This window comes from Oncorhynchus gorbuscha, linkage group LG11 (genome assembly GCF_021184085.1).
Source record: "Oncorhynchus gorbuscha isolate QuinsamMale2020 ecotype Even-year linkage group LG11, OgorEven_v1.0, whole genome shotgun sequence".
NCBI classification, from domain to species: Eukaryota; Metazoa; Chordata; class Actinopteri; order Salmoniformes; family Salmonidae; genus Oncorhynchus; species Oncorhynchus gorbuscha.
The window spans coordinates 68,050,444-68,066,812 of NC_060183.1; the positions used below are offsets into that span (position 1 = coordinate 68,050,444).

The 16,369-nt window shown below is 40.7% G+C and overlaps 1 protein-coding gene across 1 annotated transcript; it reads right to left on the minus strand.

Moving 5' to 3' along the window:
* Positions 1-1,864: 1,864 nt before the first annotated feature.
* Positions 1,865-11,145, minus strand: LOC123989305 (ribosome biogenesis protein NSA2 homolog). Its single transcript, XM_046290219.1, has 6 exons — positions 10,986-11,145; positions 10,305-10,492; positions 9,955-10,105; positions 9,489-9,668; positions 2,653-2,845; positions 1,865-2,225 (listed from the first exon to the last, which is right to left on the minus strand). The coding sequence occupies exons 1-6, from the start codon at positions 10,986-10,988 to the stop codon at positions 2,158-2,160; spliced, it is 783 nt and encodes a 260-aa protein (XP_046146175.1). The 5' UTR covers positions 10,989-11,145; the 3' UTR covers positions 1,865-2,157.
* Between the last annotated feature and the right edge of the window lie 5,224 nt (positions 11,146-16,369).

Sequence of the window (16,369 nt, forward strand, 5' to 3'; positions counted from 1 at the left end):
TTGTGTCAATGACTTGATGTGGAACAGAGTTCCATGTAGTCATGGCTCTATGTAGTACTCTGTGCCTCCCATAGTCTGTTCTGGACTTGGGGACTGTGAAGAGACCTGTGGCATGTCTTGTTGGGCATGCATGGGTGTCCGAACTGTGTGCCAGTAGTTTAGACAGACCGCTCAGTACGTTCAACATGTCTTATAGATAAAAGTAGTGATTAAGTCAATTCTGTCCTCCACTTTCAGCCAGGAGAGATTGACATGCATATTATTAATATTAGCTCTGTGTACATCCAAGGGCCAGCCATGCTGCCCTGTTTTGAGCCAATTGCACTTTTCCTAAGTCCTTTTTTGTGGCACCTGACCACACGACTGAGCAGTAGTCAAGGTGCGACAAAACTAGGGCCTGCAGGACCTGCCTTGTTGATAGTGTTAAGGCAGAGCATCACTTTATTATAGACAAGACTTCTCCCCATCTTAGCTACTACTGCATCAATGTTCTGAATCAATATCCTTGCCTGTGAAGCCCTTTTTGTGCAAAGCAATGATGACGGCACGTGTTTCCTTGCAGGTAACCATGGTTGGCGAGGAAGAACAATGATTCCAAGCACCACCCTCCTTTTGAAGCTTCCAGTCTGTTATTGGAACTCAATCAGCATGACCGTGATCTCCAGCCTTGTCCTCGTCAACACTCACACCTGTGTCAACGAGAGAATCACTGACATGTCAGCTGTTCCTTTTGTGGCAGCGCAGTGGGAATGTGTTTTTGGGATTCAGTTCATTTGCATGCCCAAGAGGGACTTTGCAATTCATCTGATCACTCTTCATAACATTCTGGAGAAAATGTAAATTGCCCTCACACAAACTGAGGCAGCAGACTTTGTGAAAATGAATGTGTCATTCTTAAATTTTGGCCACAACTAAGTGACCTGTAGTGACTATTTTACTTAGCTGAAAGTCAGCTGTCAATAAGACGTTTAATCATACAAAATTAAGTTATTTCTGATCCCTTAATATTTACTGTGTTGCTCATCTCCATAGCAACACTGGAGGAGATAAAATAGTTCAGGTGGCCCTGGACTTCTGGAGAGCAGGGCAAGACAGATGGAGCTGAAGGATTTGCAAACAACGCTCTCCTTGTCCAACAACAAGCAGAGTAAGCCAGCTGTTCACTATCACTCTTTAGATGCACGGTTGTAACTCGTTCTATTTAACAAATCATGCATTGAAAGATCAAGTTACACGTGTCTAATGTTAAGATTAGTCCCTTCTGTGTTTATAATCCTGGAATCAGAAAACAAGGCTTTTTATTTATCATTTTTTATTCTGTCCATCCTTGTTTCTTTTCCCTATCCCGTCACATCTGATGTGTGACATGGTTGAGATGGCTGCCAAGGGCCTGAAGCCCAACCAGGAAGTGGCTAACCAGTCGGCCAGAGAAAACAGAGAAGCTCTTCTCCGTAAAGGGCTGCAAGACCATCAGCAGCAAGCTGGACCAATGCACAGCGTTGCAGTTAGCAGCTGCGGAGTGAACGATCTACGAATCATAATGAGTAGTAATTTATGATGAAAGGTGATTTTGTAGGTCTGATAAATCGGTCTGTAGATGCCGACGGCAAAGAAAAAGAGAACATCTACCACCTACTCTTCTGTGGGGACTTTTGATGACCCTCAGGTATCCAGACATCAACGGGCTTGCCTGCTGTCAGACTTTTCTGAGGAGTGCAGGGGACTTGTATAGGCTGGCTTTCTCCCACCATCCTTTTTCACAAGCATTGCGCTTAATCAGTTTTGAAGGACCCCCCCCTTCTCAGAGCGCAGTCACATATGAACCTTGAGGCAATATGCAACCAAGAAAAACAAATGACAACTATTTGACAAACACTTTTAGTCACAGTCCAGAATTTAGTTACGAGACACCTTATTGCAAAATATGCCTGATGTTTTCTCCATCATACGGTTTAACCACAGATGTCTGTTATTCCATGCCAGCCCCAACTCTGGCTGTATGTTACAGGCAGTCTGTATAGAGGAGCGGTTTCCTGGACACAGATTAAGCCTATTCCTGGACTATTAAACAAGGTCAATGGAGAGTCTCCATAAATGCTTTAGTCCAGTACTAGGCTTAATCTGTGTCTGGGAAAACGTCCCATAGAGTTCTTCATTTTACACCAGCAGTACAGCATTAATGCAGCCGTCGTTCTCTGGGTTATTTGTCACCTGGGCGTATTTACCTGGGGAAGAAGAGACATTTTAATCCCTACATTTCAGAAATTGAATTACACTGAGATTGTATGCAGTTTTATATTAGTGTTGTCAGGAGTGAGATCAATCTAATATATTGCCATCACTCACTATTCTTTACTTTGGCCACACCTGTCTTATCAGACATTTCTGCACCGTTTAATAAAAGTATACATCCTCCTGTAGCAATGCCGGACTACACCAAACCCCACAATTCTGCAGCTCTCTGGTTAAATAAATAACATATAGGGCCGGGTTCCCAGACAGTTTAAGCTTAGTCGTGGACTAAGCATGTTTAATGGAGAATCTCCATGGAAAGTGCTTTTTAGTCCAGAACTAGGCTTAAATTGGTGTCCGGGAAACCGGCCCATATTGATCCAGATAAATATCCATGTGAGAGGACAGGAGGTGACTCACCCCAGATGACCTTTCCCCCCTGCGTTACCAGGCCCAGCTCGCTGACGTTGACCTCTACCACGGTTCCCTTGGTGATGACCCCCAGGGTTGTGTAGAGGGGTGACGAGGGGTTCTTCTTCACACCCAGGATGGGAAGACAGAATGTGGCCTTCAGCTCCGGGTGGGTCACATGGGCCTTTTTGAAGCGTAGACCCTGAAGAGAGGAAAGGGCAGAGGCGGGTGGGACATTTTATTTCAGGGTTTTTGCCTCTTAACTAGGAACATCATTGAAAGAAGTGGAAAAACCTGTTCAACACTGAGCCCACTGGAGGAAGTTTGCCAATGGTTCCCAAAGAGCAAAAAGGTTTAAGTCAATTTAAGTTGTTTTTTGTCATTTAGTTGAATGCATTGGTTGTAACTAAGTTGCTCTAGACTGATACATTTTACAAATGTAGTCGCTCACACAGTGATGAGGGTGTTAACACGTCAAAGTTTCAAACACTGCAACTAACTGAGAAAGGCGTCAACATGCCAAATACTGTACATTAGAGAACATACACATTAGGGCTGGGGGATATATTCAAATTAATTCTCTGTTTGCGTGATATTCTAAAATGCATGTATCGCATAATTTAGTTTTGTATTTATATCCACTTGTTCTCATGTCTTTTTGGTCTTGTCTCGTTCACTCTGTCTGTGCACCTTTCCATTCACACCAGAGATCTGTATATAATGACGAGATGCTCATGTCTCCGTCCTAACAATGGGAGTCGTTGTCCCAAAGGTGGGAAGGCAGGTGACAAGCTTATTTTTTTACCTAAGCCCATAAAAACGCATTGGGCTTAATTTGTACAGATTTTGGCAAGAGTTAACTTGCTACTTGCATTTGAGGTTGGTCCAACCTCAAATGAGACATTATTTTACTGTAAGAGGATAAATTAATCTTTCGAATCATACCCTGTTGATGTTTCAACTCAAATCTTGAGCAGAGCATACACTACTAAAAACGGTTGTACCAATTTTCATTGTGGAAAATGAATGCTCAGTTTCACATGCATTACTGCAGCATTTAGTCAAATAAAGATTGCGATACAGGCCGTTTAGTCGGTTTTATAAAATGTGCAATAAGCAGTAACTTCTTATGGCTGCAGGGGCAGTATTGAGTAGCTTGGGGTGAAAGGTGCCCAGAGTAAACTACCTGCTCCTCAGTCCCAGTTGCTAATATATGCATATTATTAATAGTATTGGATAGAAAACACTCTGAAGTTTCTAAAACGGTCTGAGTATAACATAACTCATATGGCAGGCAAAAACCTGGGAAGAAATCCAAACAGGAAGTGGGAAATCTGAGGTTGGTCAATTTTCAACCCAGCCCTTATTGAATACACAGTGGGATATTGGTTATGTTGCACTTCCTAAGGCTTCCACTAGATGTCAACTCTCTTTAGAAACTTGTTTGAGGATTCTACTGTGAAGTGGGACCTTCACAGTAGTGAGAGAGGAATGAGTCCGAGGTCTGCCAGCAGTCACACGCTGGTCACGCGCATGTCACATGAGAGGTAGCTGCGTTCCTTTGCTTTTCTGAAGACAAAGGAATTCTCCGGTTGGAATATTATTGAAGTTATGTTAAACATCCTAAAGATTGATTCCATACATCGTTTGACATGTTTCTACGGACAGTAACGGAACTTTTTTACATTTCGTCTGCAATTAGGGAACGCGGTTCATGACTTTGGATTTGTTTACCAAAAGTGCTAACAAAAGTAGCTCTTTAGACGAAAATGGACATTATCAATCAAAACAAACATTTATTGTGGACCTGCGATTCCTGGGAGTGCATTCTGATGAAGATCAAAGGTAAGTGAATATTTATAATGCTATTTATGACTAATGTTGACTACCCAATATGGTGGATATCTTTTTGGCTGCTTTGTTGTCTGAAAGCTGTACTCAGATTATTGCATGGTTTGCTTTTTCCCGTTAAGCTTTTTTGGAATCTGATACAGCGGTTGCATTAAGGAGAAGTGTATCTATATTTCCATGTCTAGCAACTGTATTTTCATCAACATTTATAATGAGTATTTTTGTAAAATGATATCATCGGATGTTTTTGGAACTAGTGAACATAATGCGCCAATGTATACTGAGATTTTAAAAAATCTAAATATGCACTATCGAACAAAAAAATATATGTATTGTGTAACATGAAGTCCCATGAGTGTCATCTGATGAAGATCAAAGGTTAGTGATTCATTTTCTCTTTGTGCTTTTTGTGACTCCTCTCTTTGGCTGTAAAATGGCTGTTTTTCTGTGGCTTGGCTCTGACCTAACAATCGTTTATGGTGCTTTCGCTGTAAAAGCCTATTTGAAATCGGACACTTTGGTGGGACTCCAACAACTAAACAAGTTCAAGTCCAGCAGTCATTTGAAAGAGTAAGAACATTTCAGCGAGACAACTCAAAAGGCAAAATCCATTAAACGCCAAGACAATGAAATTCATTGCCCGGGACAATCAACCTTTCTCTGTTGTGGATGATGTTGGCTTTCCCCGACTCATCGAGCACCGGTACACACTACCATGTAGGTGCTATTTTTCAGATGTTGCCCTACCGGAGTTACAGTATTGTTGAAACACATCCATGAGCTACTTGCTATGGGCGCCACTGGTATTAGCTTCACAACTGACATTTGGACCAACGATGTCAGCCCCATGAGCATGCAGAGTCTGACAGCACAGTGGGTCGATAAGGATTTCGTACTGAAGAAAGCCGTATTGCATTTTCAAGAATGTGCTGGTTCTCATACCGCTGCTGCTATTTCAATGGCATTTGAGAACATGTTTGCAACATGAACACACTCATTTCTCCATTTGAACAACTGACTCAAGAAACAAGCTCATCAACTGCGTCTGCAGCAGACATGATATCCTCGGTCATGGCATTGAAACGCCCGCTCAACAAAACTGCCGACACAGACCGAGGGGTTAACTTACAAAAGTACTCAAGGCTGTGAACAAACAATTCGGTGGCATTCTCTGAGCCTCTTTACTGTGTCGCCCCCATGCTCGATGCTAGGTACAAGGACCGTTACTTCGATGCAGACAAGAAACAGGATTCACGTGAAATTTACATACAAAGCTGGACAAGATGGAAACGGACAGAGTGACAGAGCACACCGAGGAAGAGAGGCCACGGACAGACAGAGCTGAAACTTCACTGCTTGACATGGATGATGAAATCCTGGTTGAGAATGAAAACGACTTAACAACAAAATAGCAAAGAAATATGTTTTGATTACGTTTTACTGGTAATGAGGACACAAATGCCACTTTTTGGTCACTGCAGGAGGGACTGGTGCACTTCACAAAATAGATGGCATCATGAGGTCGGAAAATGATGTAGATATATTAAAGCAATGTCTCAAGACATCAGTCAGGAAGTAACAGCTTGGTGGCAAATGGGTTTTCCAAATGGACAATGACCCCCAAGAATACTTCCAAAGTTGCAGCAAAATGTCTTAAAGACAAAGTCAAGGTATTGGGGTGGGCATCACAAAGCCCTGACCTCAATCCTATAGAAAATGTGTGGGCAGAACTGAAAAAGCGTGTGCGATAAAGGAGGCCTACAAACCTGACTCAGTTACACCAACTCTGTCAGTAGGAATGGGCCAAAATTCACCCAACTTATTGTGGGAAGCTTGTGGAAGGCTACCCAAAACGTAAAGAATTATAGGCACTGCTACCAAATACTAATTGATTGCATGTAAACTTCTGAACCACTGTGAATGTGATGAAAGAAATAAAAGCTGAAATAAATCACTACTGTTATTCTGACATTTCAAATTCTCAAAAGAAAGTGGTGAGCCTAACTGACATAAGACAGGGAATTTTTTACTAGGATTAAATGTCAGCAATTGTGAAAAACTGAGGTTAAATATTTTTGGCTAAGGTGTACTGTATATGCGCGCGCGCGTATATATATATATATATATATATATATATTAGAGGTCGACCGATTATGATTTTAACGCTGATACTGATTATTGGAGGACAAAAAAAAGCTGATTCCGATTAATATATAACTTTTTTATATATAATATATATATATATATCTCATACACACACACACACATTTTGTAATAATGACAATTGCAACAATACTCAATGAACACTTATTGTAACTTAATACACTGCTCAAAAAAATAAAGGGAACGCTTAAACACAATGTAACTCCAAGTCAATCACACTTCTGTGAAATCAAACTGTCCACTTAGGAAGCAACACTGATTGACAATAAATTTCACATGCTGTTGTGCAAATGGAATAGACAACAGGTGGAAATTATAGGCAATTAGCAAAACACAGACCTTATTTGATGTAGATCAAGACATTCTCTATGGAAGACATGAATGGTAAAAATAACGAAGGAACCCCTTTCAAGTTCAGCCGCAAGTTATTACAGGAATTATAAAGTGTCGACTATTTCTCTCTAAACCATATACCTTTGACTAACCCGGAAACTATCACCTCGAAAACAAAACGTTTATTCCGTTCCGTATTTTTTCTAACGGCTGGCATCCATGAGTCTAAATATTCCTGTTACATTGCACAACCTTCAATGTTATGTCATAATTACATAAAAGTACGGCAAATTAGTTCGCAAAGAGCCAGGCGGCCCAAACTGTTGCATATATCCTGACTCTGCGTGCAATGAACGCAAGAGAAATGACACAATTTCACCTGGTTAATATTGCCTGCTAACCTGGATTTTTTTAGCTAAATATGCAGGTTTAAAAATATATACTTCTATGTATTGATTTTAAGAAAGGCATTGACGTTTATGGTTCACATTGGAGCAATGACAGTCATTGATTGTTTTTTATAAGATAAGTTTAATGCTAGCTAGCAACTTACCTTAGCTTACTGCATTTGCGTAACGGGCAGGCTCCTCGTGGAGTGCAATGTAATCAGGTGTTAGAGCATTGGACTAGTTAATTGCAAGGTTGCAAGATTGGATCCCCCGAGCGGACAAGGTTAAAAATCTGTCGTTCTGCCTCGTTCCTAGGCCGTCATTGAAAATAAGAATGTGTTCTTAACTGACTTGCCTAGTTAAATAAAGGTGCAAAAAATACATTTAAAAAATACATTTTTTAAAGAATCAGCAATTCGGCGCCCAAAAATACAGATTTCCGATTGTTATGAAAACTTGAAATCAGCCCTAATTAATCGTCCAGTCCGATTAATCGGTCTACCTCTTATATATATACACACACACTAGAGGTCGACCGATTTTAATCGGAATGGACCATTAATTAGGGCCGATTTAAAGTTTTCATAACAATCGGCATTTTTAGACACCGATTATGGCCGATTACATTGCACTCCACGAGGAGACTGCGTGGCAGGCCGACTACCTGTTATGTGAGTGCAGCAAGGAGCCAAGGTAAGGTGCTAGCTAGCATTAATCTTATAAAAAACTAGTTAACTACACATGGTTGATGATATTACTAGTTTGTTTATCTAGCATGTCCTGCATTGCATATAAATTAACAGGCACCGCTTCGATTATCATTGAATCACAGCCTACTTCGCCAAAAGGGTGATTTAACAAGCGCATTCGCGAAAAAAAGCACTGTTGTTGCACCGATTGTCATAAGGTGAATGCACCAATTTGTAAGTCGCTCTGGATAAGAGCGTCTGCTAAATGACTTAAAAGTAAATGTAATGTACCTAACCATAAACATCAACTCCTTTCTTAAAATCAATACACAAGTATATTTTTTAAACCGGCATATTTAGTTAATTGCCTGCTAACATGAATTTATTTTAACTAGGGAAATTGTGTCACTTCTCTTGCGTTCATCGCACACAGAGTCAGGGTATAAGCAAGTTTGGGCCGCCTGGCTCGTTGCAAACTAATTTGCCAGATTTTTACATATTTATGACATAACATTAAAGGTTGTGCAATGCAACAGCAATATTTAGACTTATGGATGCCACCTGTTAGATAAAATATGGAACGGTTCCTTATTTCACTGAAAGAATAAACGTTTTGTTTTCGAAATGATAGTTTCTGGATTTTAACATATTAATGGCTCATATTTCTGCGTGTTATTATATTATAATTAAGTCTATGATTCGACGTCTGACTGAGCGGTGGAAAGCAGCAGCAGGCTCGTAAGCATTCATTCATTCACACAGCACTTTCCTGCATTTGCCAGCAGCACTTGGCTGTGCTTCAAGCATTGCACTGTTTATGACTTCCAAGCCTATCAACTCCCGAGATTAGGCTGGCAATACTAAAGTACCTATTAGAACATCCAATAGTCAAAGGTATATGAAATACAAATGGTATAGAGAGAAATAGTCCTATAATAACTACAACCTAAAACTTCTTACCTGGGAATATTGAAGACTCATGTTAAAAGGAACCACCAGCTTTCATATGTTCTCATGTCCTGAGCAAGGAACTTAAACGTTAGCTTTCTTACATAGCACATATTGCACTTTTACTTTCATCTCCAACACTTTTGTCATTATTTAAATCAAATTGAACATGTTTCATTATTTATTTGAGACAAAATTGATTTTATTGATGTATTATATTAAGTTAAAATAAGTGTTCATTTAGTATTGTTGTAATTGTCATTATTACAAATATGTATATATTTAAAAAATAAAATGTAAAAAACGTCAGATTAATCGGTATCGGCTTTTTGTGGTCCTCCAATAATGGGTATCGGCGTTAAAATAATAATCGGGCCGACCTCTAATATATACACACACACACACACACAATACATATATATTATACACACACACACAGTATGCTAGTGAGTAATGGCGCAATCCTCCTTACCATGGGTCTGATGAAGCGTTCATATTTGGGAGGCTTGCGGGTGAAGTTGTCACCTACAAAGCACACTTTGGTCACCATCCTCTTCCAGGCCTTCTTCTGCCTCTTGCCTGTACGGATTACTTTGAGCACCTCCGTCTCCCCCTGGGCCCGAACCTTGGGCAGGGGTACCTCCCATTTACCCTACAGGGAGAAACAGAATATCCGATCAGAGAGCATTTCAGGACACCTTTAAGAACCTGTTTTCAACTAAACTGGCTTGGGCTTTGCACACTTTCATTGAAAGTGCATTTATGTTAAGGACTAGGCTTAATATGGGATTGCTGGAAACCAATCCATTCAGTTTTATGTTGACATTTGAAACAATGTCAGGTATTGTTCCCTTTTATACAAGATAATCTGTCCAGACATACACTGTCTTCAGTGAGACATGATGAAAACACAAACAAGAAAGGCATCGAATACTCACAGCCTTCTCCTTCCTCTTCTGTTTGATCATGTTGGAGAGGATCTTGGCGCGTGACTGTCCCTCTCTGTCCAGCAAGTAGGCTGGTACTGCTCCCTCAGGCGTCTTGTCGTCGTTCTTCTGCTTGGTCTTCCTCTGTTCGTGCATTTTGAGGCTGTGGTGAAACAGGTTGTGGTACATAGCTGTCAACAAACAGCAGCAATGGCAAATCAAAGGAAACATTTGTTTGCCCACGCTAAAGACAGCTATATTGGTCCATTAATACAGGACTAGTAAAGGCCCAGTGCACTACTTTCAAAAAAATGTTATTGTGATTTTTCAAAGGGTGCTGCAGCATGGTAGTGTATACTCACGTCTTCTTCATCTGGATCTTCTCAGAGTGCCTCTGTTTGTGGTAGAGTTTGGCCTTCAGACCAATCATCTTCCTGGCTTTATGTGAGCGCTCATGGGCCTCACGGCTCTCCTTCTTCCTCTTCCTCTCCTGATGGTCCAGGCGCTGGCCATGGCGCTTGCGATGTAACTCAATGTGTTCGTTCTGGGGCTGGGGTAAGAGGCAAAGAAGGATTACAATTCAACTTATTTTTAAAAGGGTTAAGCCTGTCTGAATGTGTGTTAAGTAAACAAACATCACAAATAACGAATTATTTCTGAATATATAAAGATCGGCTTACTTGGCTCAAGCATCCTTAAAATATGTTTGGAATGATGACCATTAAAGTAACTTGGTTAGCTAATTGCTGATTGATTAGCGTTAGCTACTTGAGGTAAGGCAAGATCAAAACAATTCAGTCCAGCGGGCCTATTCCTATAGTATGTTTCATTGTCATTTCAAATGGTATTAATTATTGTGCATCGGATTTGTATATATGTATCTGAAACAAGCCGTGGTTTTAGATCTAGAGCAGTTCGACCAACAAAACACATTTGAGACACTGTCGTCAGTCGTCTGCCACATGTTAGCTAGGCAGCTAGCTAACTTTGCATGCCAACACATTTTCCCATCAAATGTTATACGTGAAACGTGGATATCTTACCATTTTGTGTCTTGAATGTTACGTGTTCAGGTACAATACTTATTTGATTTAATTGGTTGTTTCAAATGTGTTTTTTCCCCCGTCGTTTTGACTTAAGGCTTGGGTCTTTGGTGTTTATTTTCCCCGAAGCCAGAATTTTAGAGGAAGTACGTGACTGGAGTGTCCTCAAACAAATTCCGGAATGGAACCTGGTGCGAGGGTTCAGGAACTGTCTCGTTGCACACTATAAACTGTACTAAATTGACGAGTTACCTATAAATTACAATACAATTTTAAAAATCTGGCCAGTTTTAATACTCATTACTCTTGGCTTTTTAAAATGTAAAACCGAAAGTGAAATTCTGATGGGAATGCTGCTTGGGAATGTATGTTGAAGGTTGCATTCATGAGGAAAATGAGGAAAATGTGGATAGATTTCCTATAGTTGGATCATTGAGATATGAATACATTAGTTTTTGATTATTGTTATCATGAAAAATGATTTCTAGGCACTTAAAGAATGTGTTTAGCTTATTTGACAGCCAGTTCAAGGCCAACAGTAGGTGCTAAATTTAGAGTTGAGCAGGGGCGAAACTGCCATCAAGGCAAAGAATCTTTGAAGAATCTAAAATATTTGTTTATTTGTTTAATTAACACCGTTTTAGTTACTACATGATTCGATGTGTTATTTCATAGTTGATGTCTTCACTATTGTTCTACAATGTAGACAATAGTAATAATAAAGAAAACCTTTGAATGAGTAGGTGTAAACAAACTTTTGACTGGTACTGTAGATATAAAACACTGTGTTTAATAAAATAAACTAGGCTATATGTACTGAACTTGTCTGATCCTTTAAGCCACATATGTCAGAGTCAAGGCCCGCGGGCCACATCCGGCCCGCGAGAAGGTTTTTTACGGCCCCTGGGATGATCTTGATTTGTTATTAGAACCGGCCCGCAGACCGCAGCAAGCCGGCAGCCCGCAGATCTTTTACACGCACCAATACTACATTTCCCACAATGCAACGGTGACGCACCGAGCAGTAGGCTGCTTCATTTCAATATTTATTGGCACAGCAGTTGTCAGCATCACAGTAAAATTAACTTTCAGATACCCATCAAAAATGGCAAAACGGAAGGTGGACACTGAGAACCGGGGGTTTCAAACAAGGTGGGAGTCGGAGTATTTGTTCACGGAGGTAGCTGGAAAACCTGTGTGTCTTCTGTGTGGAGAAAGTGTGGCGGTACTGAAAGAGTATAATCTGAGACGACATTATGAAACGAAACACGCGGACAAAAACAAGAATATGGACATGGAACAAAGGCTACAAAAGGCAGAGGAATTAAAACGAGGCCTCAAATCTCGACAGGCTCTGTTCAAAAAAGCCAAATCACAAGGCCAGGCTGCTGTCAAGGCCAGTTTTATTTTGGCAGAAGAGATCGCTAAATCAGCCCGGCCATTTACGGAGGGGGATTTTCCGACGGAGCACCTGCGATGTGTGGACACAGGAGCGGACTGGTGAAGAAGATACGGGAAAAGATGCAAGAGGAAAAGATGCAAGAGGAAAACGCGACAGGTGAGCTGACACCAGGAAGCGTTGTGCGGTAAAGCCTTGAAAATGGAGCATGTAATGAGCATCATCACGCGCACAGTTAACTTTATCAGAGCCAAAGGTTTGAATCACCGTCAGTTCAAGGCATTTCTGACGGAGTTAGAAACGGAGCATGGTGATTTGCCTTATCACACAGAGGTGCGATGGCTAAGCCAGGGAAAGGTGCTTCAAAGATGTTTCGAGCTTCGTGAGGAGATTTGTCTGTTCTTGGACAGCAAAGGGAAAGACACAACACAACTCCGAGACGAAATGTTTCTGTGTGAAATGGCTTTTCTGTGTGACATTACGAGTCATCTGAATGCAATGAACTTGCAGCTGCAGGGTCGGGATCGTGTCATCTCTGATATGTACAGTACAGTGAAGGCATTTAAAACCAAACTGTGCGGCAGTGGGTGCTGCGGAGTTCGCCCGTTTCCTCCCCGACACAATGCCCCAGCTGCGCATCCAGGCTGCTCAAACGTTGTCTATGTTTGGCAGCACATACCTGTGTGAACAACTGTTTTCTTTGATGAACTTGAACAAAACATCACACAGAAGTCGACTTACTGCTGAACACCTCCACTCAATTCTGAGGATTTCCTCAGCTCAGAGCCTTACCCCGAACATTGATGAACTTGTGGAAAAGATGGGACACCACCAAGTATCACCCTCAACCTCAAACAAGTGAACATTACTGTGCAATCACATATTTAGAGTTTTTACTCAGTTCAAGTTTAAAAGTTAAAGATTAATATTTGTTTTCACTGCATGTTACTTCTCCTTAAACAAAGTGTTGTTTTTGATTAATAGATTTTTGCACTTTATTTTATTGTATTTCAATCCAATTATATTTTAAAAATATTTCAGTTGAGTGGATGATAGAAAATTGCTATTATTGTTTTTTTCTTTGAAGTAAATTTAGCCCACTTTTGCTAAAATAGAAAATATAGGCTACTGATGGTGCCTTGAATACCGGTTTCTTTCATTTAATGTTCATGTTATGGGGATTTTTATATAAAGGAAATTTGTCTTTTGTGTCTGTTGAAAATTAAAGATTACTGACAGAGCCATAAGAAAATATTGCTTTATTTATCTGATCATATTGGAATATATTTGTTAGGTTTTCAGTAGGTTCAATTAGGTTCACTAGACTATATGCGTCATTTAAAAAAATTTCAATGAACATTCGAACAGTCCGGCCCTCGGCTTGTAGCTACATTTTTTATTTGGCCCTCCGTCCATTTGACTTTGACACCCCTGCTTTAAGCTGTTTGATTAAATAATTATGACACGTATTACTCAAGAGGGAGCCAAAGATTTTTTTTAAATAATGAAAAAACAGTTTGATGCTCCTCCCGCTGCTGCTGGCCTTCACAGATTCTGCCATTATGCTCCTGAAGTTGCCTGTAATAGGCTACACCAGCAGTCAGCAACCTTTATCATTTGGAGTGCCAATTTATCTTACAAATTTTACCAATCTGAGTGCCAGTTGTGATTTGCATATATTTGTGGAACAGTTTCATCTAGTATCTCAAGCCATTATCTATGGTTAATCTACATTCTAAATCTAAATGAAAATTATACAAATCTAAAAGTAACTTGCCATTGCCAACTATGTAAAAATTGCCTACATAAACACAAAACCTAAAAACATTGTAGCCAGCAGGTAGAAAATATCCTGATAAAAAATAAATATTCTATTAATCACATTGGTTACCCATGACCTGTCTGTAACAACCTTGAAATATTGTATCAACAATCAACTGTATCGCCTGAAACTTGCTCTACCAAACATGAATTTATTAAAATATATATATATTTTTAAATGAACCATTATTTAACTAGGCAAGTCAGTTAAGAACAAATTCTTACTATGACAGACTGCCAAAAGGCCTCCTGCAGGGTTGGGGGCTGTGATTAAAAATACATTAAATATAGGACAAAATACACATAATGATAAAAAAGAGACAACACTACATAAGAGACCTAAAACAACAACATAGCATGGTAGCAACACAACATGGTAGCAGCACAACGTCATAGCAGCACAAAACAGGGTAAACATCGTGCACAGACAACAGCAAAGGGCAAGAAGGTAGAGACAACAATATATCATGCAAAGCAGCCACAACTGTCAGTAAGAGTGTCCATGATTGAGTTTTTGAATGAAGAGATTGAGATAAAACTGTCCAGTTTGTGTGTTTGTTGCAGCTCGTTCCAGTCGCTAGCTGCAGCGAACTGAAAAGACCAGCGACCCAGTGATCTGTGTGCTTTGTGGACCTTTATGAGAATGTGACTGGCAGAATGGGTGCTGTATGTGGATGATGAGGGCTGCAGAAGATATCTCAGATAGGGAGAAGTGAGGCCTAAGAGTGTTTTTATAAATAAACAACAACCAGTGGGTCTCGCGACAGGTATAGAGATGACCAGTTGACAGAAGTTTATAGAGTGCAGTGATGTGACCTATAAGGAGCATTGGTGGCAAATCTGATGGCCGAATGGTAAAGAACATATAGCCGTTCGAGAGCATCCTTACCTGCCAATCTATAAATTACGTCTCCATAATCTAGCATGGGTAGGATAGTCATCTGAATCAGGAATAGTTTGGCAGCTGGGGTGAAAGAGAAGCGATTACGATAGAAGAAACCAAGTCTAGATTTAACTTTAGCCTGCACCTTTGATATGTGCTGAGAGAAGGACAGTGTACCTTCTAGGCATACTTCTAGCCATACGTACTTGTATGAGAAGACTACCTCAAGCTCTAAACTCTCAGAGGTAATAATCACACCTGTTGGGAGAGGGGCATTCTTCTTACCAAACCACATGACCTTCGTTTCGAAGGGGTTCAGAACAAGGTTAAGGGCAGAGAACGCTTGTTGGACACTAAGAAAGCTTTGTTGTAGAGCGTTTAACACAAAATCCAGGGAGGGGCCAGTTGAGTGGTGCACTGCACGCCGGTCGCTAACCAAGGTTGCCAGGTGCACGCACGTTGGTGCGGCTGTCTCCCGGGTTGGATGCGCTCTGTGTTAAGAAGCAGTGCGGCTTGTGTATCAGAGGACGCATGATGTCCATTTCCCCAGCCATGTTGGTGGGAGGTCAAGGCTCGGCAGTGTGAGCATTTCACTCACATTTGAGAATAAAAATAGAGTACAGTAGACTCATCAGTTAGCACCATAGAGATAGATAGGATTCTAGTGCCCAAAAGCCTGTTTTAGCATGGGCAGCGCCATTGAGGAATTTCACTATTTTGAAGTAGTCAACCGTGAGGAAACATTCCATAACTGCAAGTTACCTTGACCTTATACCCTTTCAAACCAACTAGGTGGCAGTGTGCACCCTTTCAGTTTGTTTGCCAGCTCACAGAATTTGGACTACAAAATGGAGACTGTCTCCATGGCGCCGCTCATGTTCTCAGACGCCATAATGGGACAGATATAACGATGCGATGTTTAATTCTAAGTCCATGTTTAGCACCTTTGACCAAGGTCATATTTACTTTTTTCTACAGTGTGCACTAATAAATATGTCCCTTGGTCGTAATGAATCTAATCTTTCCTCCTCGGTTTCAGGGCTACACTACCGCCCTGCGAACTCTGACAACGCCACCTTCTCCTTTCAGCTGGACAGCTACGAAGCCATGAACCTCCAGCACCAGAACACTGCTCAACAAGATGGCTGGCCTCGCCTGATGACGTCACCTCTTGTTCCTAAACTACAAGAAATGGCTGCAGGATTTGAGATTGTTGCAATTCGAAACTGAACAGTTATGGTTTGACAAATCTCAGCATCCAGTTCAAGCATGTGGCATGGC